Source organism: Grammomys surdaster, unplaced genomic scaffold (genome assembly GCF_004785775.1).
Source record: "Grammomys surdaster isolate TR1022 unplaced genomic scaffold, NIH_TR_1.0 150, whole genome shotgun sequence".
Classification (NCBI taxonomy): domain Eukaryota; kingdom Metazoa; phylum Chordata; class Mammalia; order Rodentia; family Muridae; genus Grammomys; species Grammomys surdaster.
This window is the reverse complement of record NW_021604608.1, coordinates 7,600,260-7,619,469: the sequence shown is the minus strand read 5'-3', so window position 1 is coordinate 7,619,469 and position 19,210 is coordinate 7,600,260. Positions and strand designations below refer to the sequence as shown.

Below are 19,210 nucleotides of genomic sequence, written 5' to 3'. Positions count from 1 at the left end.
AGAGAGAGAGAGAGAGAGAGAGAGAGAGAGAGAGAGAGAGAGAGAGAATACCCATGCATGATTAGCTCTGGATACCATACCTAGCTACCAGCTTAGAGTATGGATCCCTGTCCTGACTCTTAGGTCACAAGTGCCAGGCACACTCAAAGACCGTACAGAGATATGCCTTGACCCAAGTCTTCTGGAAAAACCTACGAAAGAACCTTATTACCATGAGCTGCTGGATAGGTAATCAAAATGTGTGAGCATAGCAACCCATTATGACAAACCTTAACAGATCATCCTTAGCAAGAGCTAGCAAGAAATTCGTTAGGCAGATAGGAACTTTTAACTGAAAGAATATTCTCATAATTCTGTGTTTCAACTGGATATGGCATAAATATCTGGCTAAATCATTTTTCACAGATCTAGATGGGCTATAGAAGTGGGTGTTCACCTTTATGATTTAGGGGATAGAAGTGGAATTGGGATGTCATTAAGTGAAGAAGTAATATTTCCCCCCATTTTAGAAGAATATTGAATGAATCTGTATACATACATATAGTCACATAGGATATGCTAGTCGAAAGAGTCACAGTGTTTTGTCACAGTCAAAAGGAGTACCAGGGTGTGTTTTTCTCTCCACTGATTTACCCCTTTAAAGTGCTATATTACTTTTGCAATAGTCAGAGAGTCCCGAGATCAAGGAATCATCATTGTCATTTGCAGGGCAGTATGACCTTGAATGAGTATTTTTAACCCATCCGAGACTTGCTTTATTGTTTACAAAATGGAGATAAATAATACTTGCTAAGTTTTATTTTTCAGTTCAAAATCTCAGTGAGTTAGCATAAAAAAGTCTTCACCCACTAGCAAGTGAAAATATTGTTAGTCTCTGAATAGCTTACAAGTGGCTGGACGTGAGCGTGGCTCAGTGAGAGTGTACTTGCTTAGCTTAAAGCCCTGGGTTCTATCCCAGTTTGACAAAAAATAAGAAAATAAAAATGGGGGTGAGGATAGGGGTGGGGAGGGGAGGGTCAAACCTCTTTAAGGCTTCTCCACTTAACTCTCACACTGGGTTTTCTGTTGTTTTCCTTGTGGTAGTTGAGGAAGACTCTCAGTAAAACACAAGTGTCCCATCAAAGTTTGGGACTCCTTATATCCAGGAATGGCCAACAAGGGTTTGGAGACTCATGTTTCAGAATACATGACTGAGCTGTCAACTTTGTCTTCCCTAGTTCAGGATCTGCTCTCTGAAGACCATGGGTGCAGCCTCCCAGCTACTCCTCAGTCCATTGCTGACCTGAAGTCATTGGCCACTGCCCTGCTGGAGACGATCCATGAGAAAAACATGGTCATTCAGCATCAGAGGCAAACCAACAGGTAGGTAGTAGGTCTTTAGTCTAGGTGGTAACAGAGTGGGCTTCCAGAAATAAACCACAAGCCTTCTGGGAAGAAGGTAACATCCCTGATATCTAGGGGTGGGGTGGGGTCAACAAGCATGAAACCAGAACCATGCTTCTAGGTTGCTTTGGCATCCTGCTTATCCATCAGAGTCAATGAAGCAGGAATCCTGATTTCTAGAGAGTCCATCCTGGGAGCTGCAATCAAGGCAACACCAGTTTCATGGTGGCCTCCATAGGACACTGCTAGTGCTCTTGCCTCTTTCTTAGATCTTCTTTGCCCCTCAGCCCCAAGACTTGGCTCTGAGGATCTCTGACGGCCAGGAAAACAATCATAAACTTTCTATAGGTTGCTGTGTATGTGAGAGAGCCTCCTGGCATGCTTTCAGATAATCAAGAAAAGGCAAAGTAACTAAGTATCTTGTTTGGTTTGTAATGAGTGTTGGTTACATTGTATTAAACTGAGCAAGTTAAGGTAGTGTGATGGTTTGTATATGCTTGGTCCAGGGAGTGACACTGTTGAGAGGTGTGGCCTTGTAGGTGTAGGCTTTAATACGCTTGTCTTAGCTGCCTGCCAGTCAGTATTCTGCTAGCAGCCTTCATATGAAGAAGATGTAGAACTCTCAGCTCCTCCTGCACCATGGCTGCCTGGACTCTGCCATGTTCCCACCTTGATAGTAATAGACTAGACTTCTGAACCTTTAAGTCAGCCCCAATTAAATGTTGTCCTTATAAGAGTTGCCTTGGTCATGGTGTCGGTTCACAGCAGTAAAACCCTAACTAATACAGGTAAGTTGAAACAGTAGTCAGAGTGGAGTTGAAAAATATCCTGAGAGTAACAACTGAGAACGGTAATTAAAGCAATAAGTACTGCATACACCAGTCCATTTTCTGTTCCTATATCCAAGACTAGGTAATTTATGAAGATTTTTTTAAAAGCAAAAAGTTCACTTCTCACACTCCAGGGGGGTTAATTCAAAAACATATCACTGTGTCTGGTGATGATCTTCATGCCACATCTGAATATGACCCAGATTCCATGTGGTCAAACACAGCAAACGTGCTCACTATGGACCCCAGAGATGCCATGCTGGTTGCCTCACCTTTCTGATACCATCTCACTAATGGTGATTAGCACTGACCTATGAGCTTGAAAACGTAGCTTCTAACAGAGCAGGGCCAGCTTTGTGGCATGCAATCCACACCTAGAACGATTTGGCATTTGACCAGATACTGCTACCATTATCTTTTCTCGGGGTTTGGGAGTGGGGTGGATGGGGCTCACATTTTTGTCTTGCACAGAACCCTGAAAATTATAGGTATCCCTGCTCCCAATACCCACACTCAGAGCTACAATGACATTGCTGAAGATTTGAGCAAGAACAGATGTTAGGCTTAGAGGGGAGGGACCTTAGAATTGGGGTTGCCAAAGGCAGGGACACCCAGGGAAGAGGCCACAGGAAGATGATTGAAAGTGTTATAAAAAACAAAAGAGAAAAAGGGAAATGATGGAGCGAGGAGAGGGCTGTACCAGAGATGAAGATGTATGTGGGAGAAAGCAGGAGCATCAAAGGGAGGCCGGCAATCTCCCCAGATGACAGGGTAATTTATTGACAGGAGAAGTTTGCAACAGCCTTGCAAAATGAAACAGCCATGCCCAACTGCAGCTACTCTCAGGAAGCAGGGCTGGGAATCTGGCAGGGGAGGGGCTGTCCCCGGAGGTCCCTTGAAGCAGGCAGTGAGCAGGCTTCTTATTCCTGAGGCACCCCTGGCCAGTGTCTCTGGGCTCCTTTGAGCCTTACCATAGCCACTGCAACAGGCCCAGGCCCCAGATGCAGACCTCTTTCTCCCTGTATGAAGGCTGCCGTCACCATTCATCATGTTATTTTTATTTGAGCATACCTTTGCTTATTTAGCCATTTTAAAACAGGTCTCTGAGCCATGGTTGAAGAACTGTGGCTTTCCACACATCTCAGCTGTCCAAAACCCCTTCTTAGGAGAAGTCACCATTTCTTGTGCTCATGGGTCCTTCAAGTCGTGCAAACAAAGGCATACTCCATGGAAGCACACCCAAGTATTCATATACTAATGGATTTTTAAAAGTCAAAATAGCAGCTCTTCATTATCACAGAGAAGGGAGGGTCGCCCTTTGTTCTTCCACTTGCTTTCTGGCCCTGTATCGATAGACTCTGGAGATGCACCAACAAGTGTCAAGTGTGCCATTGTTGGTGCTTTGAAGGCCTTCTGTTTCATACTTCCTGGGGGTGCACAAAGCCATTAACCGTACTATAAATGAAGGACTGACAACAGAATGATAATATGGTCAGCTTGCTAGTGGCCCTCATAATTTAGCCTTATAAATAAGGGAGGAAAAGGAAGCTTTCTTAGGGCAAGGCAGTACCTTAGGACTAAAGACCTTCCCTTCCGGAAGCTCATGCTCTGCCTACTAGCTTTCTACTGTTTAACAATGGCTGCCTCCAGGCAGGGACTCCTGTGGAAACCATCTTGATAACTGCTAAGTACCATGGGATTTATGTCCGAGTGCTGTTCAGTGACCATTCATTTGCTGTGCCTCTCGACACATTAGCCCTTACCTGGTGATGACTAAAGGGAGAAGGTTCCCTTATCTAACAAACTAATGCCACAAGCAGAAGCTATGGCTGCTGAAGTACTGCATGTCCTTGCCAGTAGCGAGGTGGTGGCTAATTCAATCACAGACCTTTCGTGCTTCCCTAGCTGGTAGTAAGTGAGCTGGGAAATCTTCTAAGTCTCCTGTAACAGTGAGTCTCACAGCAGAGTCTTCAAGGGCTCTGGATACTTCACGACAGGTAGCCCAGAGGGCCACAGATTTCTCTTCAGGCCTTTGTTTGTTCCCTCCCTTAGGAATCTCATCAGACTGGCCATCTCCTGGACTCTCTTTGCTGATTGCCAACCTTATGCCCAGTAATGTCATTAGAAGCCATGATGCAAAGTCAGTACAGAGTCAGTACTAGAGGATTTTCTTAGACTAAGGGGCACACAAGGGGAAGACATATACTGAAATCTCTACCATCTTAAAACAACCTGTAATTACCTTAAACACACATGCATACACACAAAAAATTCCCCATCCTACTGAACCCAGAAGGCCTCCTCTTCAAGTCTGAGTGTGCCTCCAGCTGCTGCCCTGCAAACATCTGTGTGCTACTGACTGTCTTTCCTGCAGACCCATCTCCTTTCCTGTGTGCTAATCGGTCTTAGCTTCTTACTTGGGAACTGGGGTTACTTTCATCCTCTGACACCCCCACCCAGGGTAGGTCATACCTCTCGTGCACTTCCATCTGTGACCATTTTCTGAAAGATGTGGACCCTTCATCTGTGACCACTTCCTGGAAGAAGTGGGCCCTTCCCATCAGCACTTCTCCCCCAGTGACTTCCAGGCTCTATCTTGTTCCTATTTCTTTCCTTGTCCCAGCCCTTTTTTGCTTCACAATGTTGGCAGGTAGATCTCCTCCCTGACCCCATGCTCAGATGCTCGTCTCTTCCGTGAGTTGCCATGTGTCCCTATGTCTCTAATGCAGCCCCAGCTCCTCTGTTTCCTCCCTTTGGCCCTGTTTCTTTGGCTTCCCTGCATCCCCACTGGACTACTGGGCACATCTTCATCTTCCTGGACGAGTGTCCACTAAGTGGTCTTTCTGCCTCTACTCCCAGTTCTTGTCCATCCTCAACCTCAGATGAGGACCACTTCCTAAGCTTCTTCCTGCTGCCTAGAACACCTCAATAGCTCCCCAGAACCTGTGATTAAAAGCCAGATTGTTTTCAGCCTGGCCACAGACTCTATCTTCATAGGAGGCTCCACCAGCCTCTCTGGTTCTGTGGTTCTCAGCTGTTATTAGACTTTTGTTTCTAGGCTTAGTTTTTGCCTGACTACCAGCTGTGTGACCCTGAGTGAGTCATTGCCCTTTGTGAGCTTCATGTTCCTCATCTACAAATCAAGGACTGCCTAGCCAGGTACTGAAAAGAAACCACACACAAAAGCAAAACAAAACACAGGGCCATGCATGTGTTGTTCAGGGGCATAACACCTGACTTGGATCAAATGCTGAATACATATCAGCTGTCCTTGGCATTCCTATCACACAGTGCTTGTGTGATGACCAGCAGACTACTGTTCTCTAGGAATAGGGAAAGGGGCTTCTCCTTTCAATTCTCCTCCATCCTGTAGCACAGAGGTGAATCCCAGGAGCTGGGTGTGAATTGCTCAAGCTTCCTGAGCTAGACTTGTTCCTCTCTTTCTCTCTCTCTCTCTCTCTGTCTCTCTCTCTCTGTCTCTATCTCTTTGTCTCTCTCTGTCTCTCTCTCTGTCTCTGTCTCTGTCTCTCTCTCTCTCTCTGTCTCTCTCTCTCTCTCTCTCTCTCTCTCTCTCTCTCTCTCTCTCCCCCCCCTGAGAGCTGCCAGCCACTGTGGCTCTCACAGCCTCTTACACCAGCTCCCATAACCCCTGCCTAAGTCCCTGGGTGAGGCAGGCAGGCAGGAAATCCCTCCCAGTCATGCAAAGCAACTTGGGTTGTGTTTTGCACACCACCTATGGCTATATCCGGATTTCTATGAGACTATACAGTTTTAAGGATCCTGTACTTGTGCTCATGAAAAGGAATCTAAGAAGGGTTGTCTTAAAGTGCCACTAAGGGGGTATCTGTTACAATTCTGGGAAAAGCGTCTTGGGTTGTACTTTTGACATTACCTATGGCTATATCCATATTTCAATGAGCACAGTTTTTAAGGAGTACTTGTTGTACACATGAGAAAGAATGTAAAGGGTGTTATTTTAAAGTGCCACCGAGAGGGTATGTATTAAGAACATGAAGTTCAGAGGCTGAGACAGGCTTGGGATCAGATCCAGATTGATCACTGAGTCTTGTAAGTAGTTTAGGCCAAGCTAACTAGCTTCTGTATTAGGTAAATGTTAAGCATATCTGGTGCCTCCTACTGAGGACTCTGGGAAAATCAGTTTTCATTAGTGTCCACAGCAGTACTGTCATGATTATTGGTGGTTCTATTGCTGCTGTTGCCACACCTGCAACTTCTGGATCCTTTTATTACCTCCAGCTCTGCATCCATGCTGGTATCAGACCAATGACCAGAGCTACCACTGATAAACTCAAGCAGGATCCCTGGAAGTAGAATGTGGGGATGGGTGGGTCCCAGTCACTCCACTCATTCCATTTCTGGGAGAAATGGCTGGGTTATCCAGAAACAGCATGAGCAAAGCCTCTGCGCTCTACCTGTAAATCCAGCTCAGAGCAATCCCTCAGCATCACTGAAGAGTGGAACCTTAGCCTTTGTTCCTAAGAGGCAGCGGCAGACATGTGATCTGACCTCATTCAGAGGCAAGCATGAGTTTGAGCACTGTGGTGATTTATGTCAGACCCATCAGCTGTGAGGAAGGGCGCTGGCATCAGAGGGTCTGGACAAAATACTGAAAGGCTGATTGACAATGGTGTCTGTGGAAGGGTCACAGGTGTGAAAGCAAAACAGACCCAACAGATGGAGCGAGCTCTGAAGTAGCTGGTGAGCACCCTGCAGACTGTGAGACCTAAGGAAATGAGGGAAAGATAAGCCCTAGTAACCAGATGAACTAAACCATGTAGAGCAACGGCAGAGTTTCCCCGTGAACTCCAAGGGAAGATTAAGATACCACAGGTCGATTCAGGTAAAATCAGGATGAACTGAGCTGTATATATGTGTGGCTATATATGCATATTCATGGCCCTGAATGTATGTGGGTGTGCGCAGCTATCTCTGGAATAGAAAGAGACGTAGGAGAATAATTCTGCTGCTCTAATTTATCCCGCTGAAAGGAATGGAGAATTTGCTATTAAGGAGATTTTCATGTCATTTCAGCACAGCAGTGCCAAGAAAATCTCCCAAATAAAAATAAAGACTGGTTTCCAATTCCAGACCACTGGAAAGCAAGGTTTTAGATGACTGTCAATCATTTCTGAGCTATGTTTAATGTTTGGAGCAAAGGAACAGATGTTTACCTATGCATGTATACAAAGCCTGCCTTCCAAGCACACCGTCTGATCTTTTTCAGTGCACATTTCAGAACTTAGATATCGCAGCTAGTCAGAATGGTGTATGGAGGTCAGAGGAAAACTTGCCAGAGTCAGTTCTCTCCTTCCACCATGTGTGTCCTGAGAATCAAACTCAGGTCACAGAGATTGCCATAAAATGCCTTTACCTGCAGAACCGTAACACAGTCCCACGGGAGAAATGGAAAGCATGTGTGAGGGAATGCACTGTACAAAATTCCCAAATAATTAACAAAAACATCGTGTTGGGGAAAAAAAAAGTAAACTTGTGAAATGTTTGTTCCTTACCTTTTCCATAGATGATTGCAGATTCTGAACAAAGAAAAAGCATGTGTTTATTTACACACATTTCTTGGCCACCTACACTGTGCCAGACATTGTTCTGGTTATCCAGGGCATGCACATCAGTAAGACCTAGTATGGGACTGCAAAAGCTGAGCTTGCTACTTTATTGCCGCAGATGAAATATTTCCAAGTGTGTCCATCTATCTATCTTACCTACTGGTTCCAGAAATCAAACATTCTCTCAAAGAGGGTCTGATGCTCCAAAGACATTCAAAATCAATTGTCATCTTTAGCAACGAGCACTTCTCAAATGGAAATTCCTTATGATGCTTTGGGCAGTGGTGAAATAATTGTTTAACCTCCAGACACACACACACACACACACACACACACACACACATACACACACTCCACTTTAGGAATTCCCTTGTAGAACAGAATTCAACTGAATGATGTGTACATGAATGTATGCGTGTTTCACACATTCATTTTCTATTTCCTATTTTTCTATTTCCACGTGAACTTCCAATAGAGTGTGTATCATGTGTGCATGTGTAGCTACATGCTCTATTTTTAGATCCTAAATCTGTTGACTTTCCTATTACCTATGACCTAGGCGCAAGCACTGACAGGCGACTTCGTCTCCTCTTATGAGCTTCTTGCCTTTTCTAGAATCCTAGGGAATCGAGTGGCAGAACTGGAGAAGAAACTAAGGACTCTGGAAGTTTCTGGTTTGTGGAGTCTTCCAGGTAAGCAGAAACTTACGAACAGTGGCTTTCATCTCGTTTAGGATTGTGTTCAGTTTTTAAAGAACTTTCTGATATAACTCGCCAAGAAGATTCTACCTGTTTGGGGCCCTTTGAATTGGGGACTCTTGAGAAACAGCTTACAAGTGTTTCATATTGAGAAACCCATTCCATGGCAAGTCCATGGATGGGACAAAGTCAGAAATATACAATGTATTTTCGAATTCTCATCAGTGTGGGGCACTGAAGTTTAGGTAGCCTAACTTCTCAAACTGTCATTTTGTGTGTGTGTATGTGTGTGTGTGTGTGTCTGCGTGTGTATGGGTCTCTGTGTGTGTGTGTCTGTGTGTCTGTATATGTTAACCTTTGTAAACGCCCGTGAGTTGTTTCATTTCTTATCAGTAGTCATAAAGATTTGTTCCATGTAACCTTCCCTCCTAAAATGAATGGGAGAATATACAAAGATTTGTTCAATTTAATCACCGGTCCTAAAAACGAATATAAGATCTTACAAAGATTTGTGCAATTTAATCATCAGTCCTAAAGTGGAATGTAAAACCGCACAAAGATTTGTTCAGTTTAATCACCAGTACTAAAAATGAAGCGCCAACCGTCTCTCCAATCCAGATGTACTTCACAGCCGCCTTCCTCTGCCTTCCCCCACCCCCAGCAGTTTCATGTAGCTTGAAAACAAAAAATTTCTTGAGGAGATTTTTCTCTCTGCATTTGTCCAATGTGTGAGGAGCTGTGGTGTTTCTCTCTAACGAGCTATACTTATCCCGTTATCCCAGTAAAATACCCCTCTCAGGAGACCCCATCAGTTCTTCACCTTCCTCTTTACGCTGTTTGGAAACTTATATTTATCATTTTCTGCCGCCTCCTGGTTCCCTGGAAGGAACATTGTCCGGGTATTTTTAGTGTCTTACCCTTTCAGTGCAAAGCGGTCTCCTCTTCGCTCGGCTCCCGTGGGCTGCGTTCCTGTACGGATGAGAAATGAAAATTGCCACAGGAGAGGAGGTGGACAACATCACGTTTTTCCTCAGTGGAAATCTGAATAGCTGCCTTAGGTTGCCTGCAAGTGTGTTTCATAAATTGGAATTTTTCGCAGCTATTCCTTGAACTGGATGTCAAAAGACCTCACGGAACTAATTAGTGGCGAGTGCCGTCCTGGGGGTTTGAATGGTCCATTTTGCACCAGCCACTTTTGATGATGTTCAAACCACATCTTCTATGAAGGCCTTTCTTTTACTGCATTGAATTTCAACACAGGCAGACAAATTTGTCATTTATTTGTGCAGTCAAATTGCTGTCTTTGTGCATGTACCAAAGCTTTGATTTTTTTTTTACCCCCTCTCAGAATGACTTGGTGAATTTTCTCACTGTTTCATTTGTGTGATTTATGTAAAAAGATGGATGTTGAATGGGTGAATCAATGCCGGGAATTTCCTGTGTCTGGTGTTTGTTTGGTCAGGTGGGACTTCAATGGCTGTTCTGCAATAATGACTATTTTTTCCTTCTTTTTGCTGCTGAAGGCCTGAGCTACAATGTTTCAGTCGGATTCGGGAGTATGTTCATTTTTGAAATATTTGGGGTTTCTTGTAGCTAATATGGGGGGGGCACATGCTATCCTCCATGTATGTAAATAGTAGAAATTTGTTATTCACCTTTTTGTGAATATTCTAGATAGAATAACTTGTTGAAATAAGGCATTCAATTAGTGCAAAGCAAGCATTGGTGAGTACAGTTAGCTTAAGGACCAGTCTCAGCAGGTTTTATGCTGTGGGCATGGGGGTTCTAGTCTCTGGCTACCACACAGATACAAATGGAGCACAGGAGGGTGAGGGCAGGGGAGAGACTTTCCCCCTTTGGATACAGCCTCACTTTGGAGCACACATGAAGGATGTGTGGAGGTAGCCTTGAGTTAGGGAGTTTGCAGTCCTGGAGAGTAAGGACAGGGAGTGGGGTATTGCTTCCTGTGTGAATCACATTGGCTGCCGACTCCTGCTTTTGTGTGTCTCCGTACTGCATGGCAGAGCAAAAAGCAATGTGTTCTCTCCTCCCCACACCTCCTCTGCCTCCCCCATCTCTTCTTTCTTATCGACTCCCCAAGCAGCAGCTGAATCACAGTAGAAAGTTTTTGAGTCCCAGGAGTTTTGGAGAACTGTCTTATTTACAAGCATCTCAAAGGGAACAGCATCCTCGCCAGAAAGTCAGTCCATCCATGGGCTGATATCTAGTTTGAGCTTCAGCTTTGTGAATACAGTACCATGCCAGGCAACCTGGCCCTTGTCCCCCTTAAATCTATAGTCTATCTATCTAAGGAAGCAAGATGAACCTCCATCAAGCAGTGATGGGGAAAACAGAAAGTATTCCAGACTTAGTGTTGAATAAGTGCCCAAGTTAGAAATACTAGTGAGATGATGTGGAGAGTCATGTGACACCCCCCGCCCCCCGTGAAGAACAGTTAAGAACAGGAAGATTTGGGATAACAAATACTTGGTGTGTATTAGGAACACACATTCTCACACCCATCACAGACATTGCTAATTGTCTTAGTTAGGATTTTACTGCTGTGAACAGATGCCATGACCAAGGCAACTCTTATATGGACAACATTTCGTTGGGGCTGGCTTACAGGTTCTGAGGCTCAGTCCATTATCATCAAGGAGGGAGCATGGCAGCATCCAGGCAAGCATAGCACAGGAGGAACTGAGAGCCCAACATCTTATTCCGAAGGCAAGCAGGAGAAGATTGGCTTCCAGGCAGCTAGGATGAAGGTCTCAAAGCCCACACCCACAGTGACACACTTTTTCCAACAAAGCCACACTTCCAAGCAGTGCCACTTCCTGGGCCAAGCATACGCAAGCACCACACTAATCTATCACAGCATTTTTCCTCCCTGATGTGGTAGCAGTCTTCCATATTAGCCAGCTTCTTGTCAGAGCTGATGTGGAAGAACACTTCTATTTTTCCTAATCTAATCTGATATGCTCGTTTTAGCACAGGAAACAGGGAAAGAGTTAGATGACACATAAGGTCATATGTTTCAAGTTTCACAAGCTATTTTCTATGGGTGCTGGATGACTGAAATTCTGAGCCAAGATACATAGGCAAATGATGTAAGAGGATACTGGTTGTTAGACCAGAAAGGAGGGGTCCAGAAGGCAGAAAAACCTCTTCCTAGACTTTAGTGGGCTAAGAGTTTACAAGGTAGAAGGCTTCATGTGTGTCTGATTTCCCCCCTTCACTTCTGACCAGCACCATAAAGTTTTATTTTGTTTTATGAGATGATCTCATGGATCCCAGCCTAGTTTCGAACTTGCTATGGGAGCTGTGGATGATCTTGAACTTCTGATCCACCTCTGAAGTGTTAGCCTCATAGACATTCACTGTCACTTCTTGGTCATCATCAATGCTGTAGATTGAACCCAGGGATACATGCTTGCTAGACTGGCATGCTACCAATAAGTTACATCCCCCAGCCTCATCACAGAGCTCTTGATAGTGTTTGCTAGACTTGGGGTCACTATGTGATCTTGCTGTAGAGTAAACATTATGACAAATGGTACAGGCTGGAACAAGAAGTCGTCTAGATAGCTGAGATCATTCCAAGCTGTTTTGCCTTCATAGTGACAAAGCTAGGGGTCTTCTACAAGGAAGACAGATGTTAGGAGATGCAGGCCATGCTCTGTAGCCATGGTTGATCCCTCTACTCCCAGCTCCTGGGATTCTTCCCTCAGATATTCTCAAATCTATATCAGTAGCTCTGAGAAGTGTTGTCCCAGGTGTGTTCACCTGGGAGACGTGGGAGACGGCTCTTGGGTAAACTTTGCTGCATAAGCCGAGGACTTCACTTGGAATCTCCAGAGTCCATATAAACCCAGGCATATTAGCACACATCTGTACTCACAGTGCTCCTATGGCCAGATGAGATGGGGAGTCGGAAGAATCCCTGGAAGCTCATGGACCAGATAGCTGGAATACACAGCAAATGCCAAAGTGACCCAGTTTCAATACAAGGTGAGAGGCAAGGACCAACATCCAAGATTGTCTTCTAACTCCCATGTAAGAGCTAGGACACATCTTCTTCCCCCCTTCTCTTTCTCTACCCTTTCTTTTCCCTTCTCTCTGACACATTCTCCTCCCCCCTCTCTCTGTCTCTGTCTGTCTGTCTGTCTGTCTGTCTGTCTGTCTCTCTCTCTCTCTCTCTCTCTCTGTCTCTCTCTGTCATGTGTGCACACACATGCGCACATGCACAAACACACATACACACACAGAGAGAAAGAGAGAGAGGGGGGGACTGGGTGTCAGAAATATCAAAAGCCAAGAACAATTTGACTAGAGGCAACAGTCTGGCTTTTTGAGATTTTCATTTCATTCTCTCTCCCTCTCCAGGCATCAGCCTGAGAAGAAAAATGTGGGGGTTGAAAGTACTTGGTTCATTTTTAGAGGCAGGAACGAGAGCTTTGGTGCCATATGGAGTCAGCAGAGCTCGCAAGCCACTCAAACTCCAGCTCAATGAGAAGCCCATGCACCCTCTCCTTTAAGCGTAAAGACCAGATGAAAGCTTGCACAGCCAGATTATCCAATTAGAGCTCAGTTCAGTGGCCACAGCTGCCTCCAGACTTTCAGAGAGACAGCAGAACCAAGAACCTTCTAAGAAAGGCTTTGAATTTTTCAAACATGGCAGGAGTAACTAGATCCAGGCATGTTGCTGATATGGGGTACCATCTCCAGGCACACGTTTGAGGAGATTTGTCTTCTCACCCCACTGTGCTGGCATAGACAAGGGCTGGTTTATTTGCCTTCCCAATGTGCCCTCAGCTCAAGTTTTGCTGAAGTCTCTTGCATTTGTGAGGAGCCACTCACAAGCTCGCTTCCTAGGATGGACGATGACCTGGGATTTGTGGAACTGAGGAGACATTCCATCCTCAAGAATTCCCATGAGAAGAACCCCCAGGCTACCTTGATCCCTGCCAGTTCCCACTCTGTCTCTGGTTCTGATTCTTTGGCCACCAGGGCAGAGGGCTGGAGACTGTTTTGGTTCAGAGGGGGATGGAGCCTCCCCAGGAGGCTGGCAAGCTGTCAGTCTACCTGCCATAGTCAGATGGGCATGAAATACCGTCCTGACCTGGACTTGTGGGCAGACTTTGTTGCTGTGGTGGAGAAAAGGGAAAGAAATCTGAGGTGAGGCACCTATTGCCTGATATGGCCCCTGCAGCCAGTCACCAAGAACACCAAGAACCCATGAAGTCATTTCTATATGGTGTCTTTGTGCTCTAGATGCCATTCTGGGGACTTCCCATGTCACTGTGAACCATAAATCCATAGTGTTCTTTGGGAAACCTTTCCAGATGGTAACGGTGAAGTTTCTAGATTTATTCCACCAAAACAGTGGAAGTGCCTGTCAGAACTTCAGGGACAGCTCCAGATAGCCTCTCCTCAGTTGGCCTAGCACACTCAGAAGACAGAGAACCTGAAGGCTATTCAACACTTGCTGTTTGCCCAAGACAGCAGCAAGCACTAAGTATGCCAGATGCCAGGACCCATTAGACACTTCAGTCAGTGACACAGACCTTACCAGGCATTTAGTAAGTGCCTACTGTGTGGAGGATCTCTAACACAAGTTAATCAACTTAATAAGACCGTTTTCTAAAAAGTGGGAGGAACCGAGGAACACAAGGAGGAAATATGCTTAGTTTCATCTGATTCTCCAAAGGAGGTGTAGACATCTGTTTTTACCCTAGTGGCCTTCTGGGCTCTGGTGAATGAATGGGAAAACAAATAAAATCGCAGGGCTTCCAAGAAAATTTTACTCTAAGCCAGACTGGAGCCCAAGCTGGACTCATGAGCTGGAGCTTTTATTTAGGCCCAATGGTTTCCACTCAGAAAATCCTAAAGCCTTTCTAGTTGGCAATATACCAGGCCTATGGGCTCTCTTGACCTTGTAGGTGGCACTGCTGTTTGTCTGTGCATTTGGTGCCAATGCGTCTGTTTGTCATTCTCGTCTTTGAAGCTCTTCTTCCCTCCTACTCATCTGTGCAGCCTGCTCTGCCCTCTGCAATGGAAGAGCAGTGCATTCCCCCTGCCCTCTCGTTCCCTCTAAACCTTCCCCACCCTCTTTGAGGAGTTCTCATTATAGGCAACAAGATTATGGTGAGTGTATGTTCCAAGTGGGAATATAGCTGGGATAAGTTGGAGGACTTGATCCCACCTGCCTTGTGAGAGAGCTGCATAGTTGACTTGACCAGATGCAAACAGGACAGTATCGGGTGTGTGGGTGTCCTTGCTGATGATGTCAGCGGGTGAGATCATTGCGGAATGCTTGCTTAACACCCAAGATCTTCTCCTGACCAGTTCATTTTGTCTTCACAACAACCCATAATGAGAAAGCTGAGGCTTAGAGGGAAAGTGACATTCTTGCTGTCATCCAGTTAGCAGATGACTCTGTCCAGACCACAGATGCTAATGCATCTCCCAAGCTCCCTGCTGCTGCTGCTGTTGCCGCCTCTGCTGTTGGCCCACCCAGCTGCTCAGTTCCTCTCAGCCAGAGAAGCTGCCCTTTATTGGAGGTGCCTGTGGATAGCTGTTCTTGAGCAAGAGAAATGAGTCAAGGGGAATGAGCATGGAGCCTTGCTCCATCCTCACACTAGGGAAAGACCTACGGACTGTATGGACTGCCCACAGCTGAAGGAATTTCCCAACCAAAGAGCTAGCTCATTGTATGGGAGTGTCTTAGTTTCATTTCTGATGCCATGATAAAAAAACACTCTGACAAAAGCAACTTAGGAAAGAAAGGGTGTGTTCAACTTACAATTCTAATTTGCAAGGAAGCCAAGATGGCAGGAACTTGAAGCGTCTAGTCACATTCCCAGTTAAGGGCACAGAGAGACTATGTGCATGCTTGTGCTCAGCTAATATTCTTTACTTTTGTACAGTCTAAATCGCCTGCCTAGGGAATGGTGCCACCCACAGTGGGCTGGTCTTTCCACCTCAATGTTGATGAAATAATACCTTATCTAGGCAGCCCCTCTTCCCAGGTGATTCGACAGTGTGTCAAGTTGACAATTCAAAATAATTGTTACAGGTTGTAATGTTACCCAGCTAAACCAGTGACATGACAAGCCAACCTTCTCATCTTCCTCACAGGGGGCAAGGACACCATACTGCTCAGTGACCAGACTCTCCCCACCATGCAGAGGTCAAAGTCCCCACTGCTGAAGTTTGTGGAACAGCCCACTGAGACCAAGGAGAGTGCCAGGGATGGTAAGTTTGCTGCCTCTTCTTGGTCTGTGATCTCTACAGAGCACATGTCAGTGCCAGCAGGACCTCATCCTACAGCTCCTCTGGGACTCCATGACAACATCCTCATACACACGCACACTCACACACACACACACACTTTTCTATCTGCTGCTATGATCTCCTAATTCTCAGGGCCTGAACTTCCCCAGCAGTCTGTGGGGTTTTTCAGTATGACATCACCACCAACAACTCTCCAACTCTTCCTGCTTCCTTATTTCACCTTCTTGGTTACTTAGACTTGAAACCTTGTAGCCCTCAACCACTGTCAGTATCTCTTCCCCACCCATATCTGGCCTGTAACCAAAGTGTTTCTATTGAGTTTCTCGGACCTCCCATTTCTGGTTCAGTCTGGTTGTGTCATTGGAGACTCCACTCCTGGATTCCCCACTTCCAATCCATCCTTGCTCTGTTTCCGTTTTCTGTTCCGTTTTCCTTTGGCTGTTCACTCAACCCATGGAAATTCCTCGCCATCCCATTTCACCCTGCTCAGTTTTTCCAAGTTACACTTAGCTGTCATGACTTAGAATCTCAGCTTGTCAGACTGATCTAGTCTGCCCTACTCCTCTGATGGTTACATAACATTTTAGCAAGGTGGACTGACCAACTGTATCATTTATCTCATACTGTGAAATAAGCCAACTCACAGCTTAGGGCTTAGAGCATCAGCAGGAAGATGTAGGACTCATCTGGATATACAGTGGTTCTGCCCACCAGAGCTGGGGTCAGCAAGGTTCACCCAGTCTCTTCTAACTGTTCAGATCACTCAGCACAGTGCCCGAATGGTAAACATAGAAGACATTTCTAGGTTTTCAACAGAAACATTCTCATGGAAGAATTCCTGAATACAGCTCCTTATCCTGGTGAATCAACACTGGCCGGAAAGCAAAACTGGGTCTCTGCAGCCTGCAGCATGTGCTGCTTGTAATACTGGCCTCCGGTGCACTGTGTAGCCTTGTATTGTGGCTGATGGTCATGGCATGCTGACAGCCTATGTCCTCATGGAACGCCAGAGCCTCTCTCTGCTCAGAGTTTGCTGAGCTTCTGGGTAGCCTAGGCCTGCTGCACAGAAATGGACTCTGGCTCTCTCCATCTTCACAAGGACAGCATGAGTGATGCAAATGATAGATCCCAGGTCCCATCATCAATGTGCATTGTTCTTGTCTATCCTGAGCCAGCTCTTGGTGGGAACAAGGATGCGTTCTCTGAGAGGCTGTCAGTGTCCCAGTGGCCTCGTTACTGCTATGGCCTGATTAATTCCAACTGAAAGCTGCCACATGCAGGAGGACAAACAAAGCCTGGACAGACAGCCAACAAAAGATGACAAATGTCCCCCTTTTGGCCTATGAGCAGGGGGGACACATATTTAGGGGACTAACAATCTCAGCCCTATTTCTTCTTCATCTTTTAGAGAAAAAAAAAAACCCAACAATATTTTTCTTTCCACTCTGTCATGAAGCACTTGCCTCGTCCTTATTGATGTGTGTTTTGTGACTAATAAGTATTAATGATATTAATTCTGTTTGTGACAGCAGCCCAAAATAATTACTATTATTTGCAGTAATATTTTTCCAACTTTGGGCTAATTCATAAGTCTTTTATGGAAATGTCAGTGTTATGAGTCTGTAATTAAAGCAAAAGTAAGGCTTCCCACGGCTGGATTAAGAGTTAACTCCCCAGAATCTTAGCATTCAAAGAGAGTTGGTTCCCAGAGCAAAGGAGCAGAGGTCTTAGTGAAGGCATGATGGCTGTCACATGTTTAAGGACGTTTCTGTGTATGTATTAATAATTGACTTAAGTATGCTGTTTTTGATGCCTTCTAGATAAGCACAAAGAAAAGGATGGTGGTAATCCTTGCTGTACCCATAATTCCCATTTCCAAGCTGTATTGCTCTAGTCCCAAGACATGCTATCCAGCCGCTCTCAGGAAAGCAAAGTAAATGGGAGCAGACAACAGAACCACAGGCAGTGTCCACCATCCCCTTCAGGAGTCTACCATCTCTCCTGCTGTCTGTCATCCCTTAGACACCCGTCATCCCCTTACTGTGGTTGCATTTAGCCTATGATGATAACAGTGGAACTATCTTCCTCATCTCCTGAACAAAAGTTTAAAATAAAAATGTTTCCCAGGTAACCTCAAAGGAGGGGGGAAGAGAAGAGGAGAAGGAAGAGGAAGAGGAGAAGGGGTTGGGGTGGGGAGGAGATAGTGATGACAAGATTCACACATCTAGACAGGACTGGAATATCAGAGAAGGAAATATCAGGGGACAAAGCAGCAGCAACCAAAAGGCCCTGGCATAATTCAGTCCGCTTCCTTAGATGTAAATGAGGGTGGCAAAGGTCTCACCTGAGCCACAGTAAAAACACACTGCCAATGGTTTAGGGGTGAGGCTGTACTGAGGAAGGTTAATTAATTTTTCAGGGGCACCAGAATATACTATTAACTGTCTCAGGAGAAGTAATTTCATGAGAGTAATTTCCAGAAGGAGTTTATTCATCTCACACGGGTGAGAAGTGCAGCCACAGAAAACCCCAGAATTCACTCCTTTGAATAATGCTCCCCACTCTGCTGGGAGCAGGATTATTCTGACTTCATGTTTCTCAGGCTCCTCTATAACCACTGTGAGAATTTTCATCTGTTAGTATGGAATTGATGAGTTTGCTTCCCTGAGCTGCCTTGCATCTAGCTAAATATTTGTAGGAGTTAGACATCTCCTTTCAGAAAGTGCCATTTTGAGAAGTTTTAGGGTAGTTACCTGAATATGCCTTAAAATGAATACTATAAATTTAACTTGCTTTCATAAAGTGATGCATGGTATTTAGGATGTATGCTAATAGATTCACTTTTTCATGAATACATGTATAAGCCCAGATATTCAAGCACTTAGTAAGATATTTATTGAGTCTCTGCCATAGAACACTGGCAAAGTTAAAAAATTAAGTTAGTTATATGCAATAATTTAAGGTTAGAAAGAAAGAGAGAGAGAAAGAAAGAAAGGAAAGGAAGGAGAGAGAGAAGGAAGAAAAAGAAAGAAAGAAGGAAAGGAAGAAAGGGAGAAAGAAAGGAAGGAAGAAAGGAACAAAGAAAGGAAAAGAAAAAGAAAGAAAGGCAAGTTCCAGGAGGTTTGTGGGACCTGTCAGTAGGAATAGGGCTTTTGGCCAGATTTAATCTTCATGGGGGAGGTTGGGGCTGGGCTGCCCCTCAAAGGCTGCCTTTGGAATGGAAAGAGTGCTCCAGGGAGAAGGGAAGTCATCTAAGGCCCCTGGCTAATGTAGCTTAAAGGAGGGATTCAAGGTGGTGGTCTGGGGTGTGGGGTACAAGGGGAAATGGGTGTTGAGGCACAATCAGCGTGAATGCGAGGTTACAGGCTCTGTCCCCAGAATCTGCAGCCTTTGAAGGCTCTCCACATGAAGGAAGACG

At 45.2% G+C, this 19,210-nt stretch overlaps 1 protein-coding gene across 1 annotated transcript in view; it reads left to right on the top strand.

Annotated features, from left to right (window-relative positions):
• Positions 1-19,210, top strand: part of Ccdc149 (coiled-coil domain containing 149) — a 93,450-nt gene that overhangs the window by 67,973 nt on the left and 6,267 nt on the right. The window contains exons 9-11 of the mRNA XM_028765281.1: positions 1,218-1,362; positions 8,414-8,490; positions 15,637-15,753. Coding sequence (XP_028621114.1) covers positions 1,218-1,362; positions 8,414-8,490; positions 15,637-15,753 — 339 coding nt within the window. The remainder of the gene's footprint in view (positions 1-1,217; positions 1,363-8,413; positions 8,491-15,636; positions 15,754-19,210) is intronic.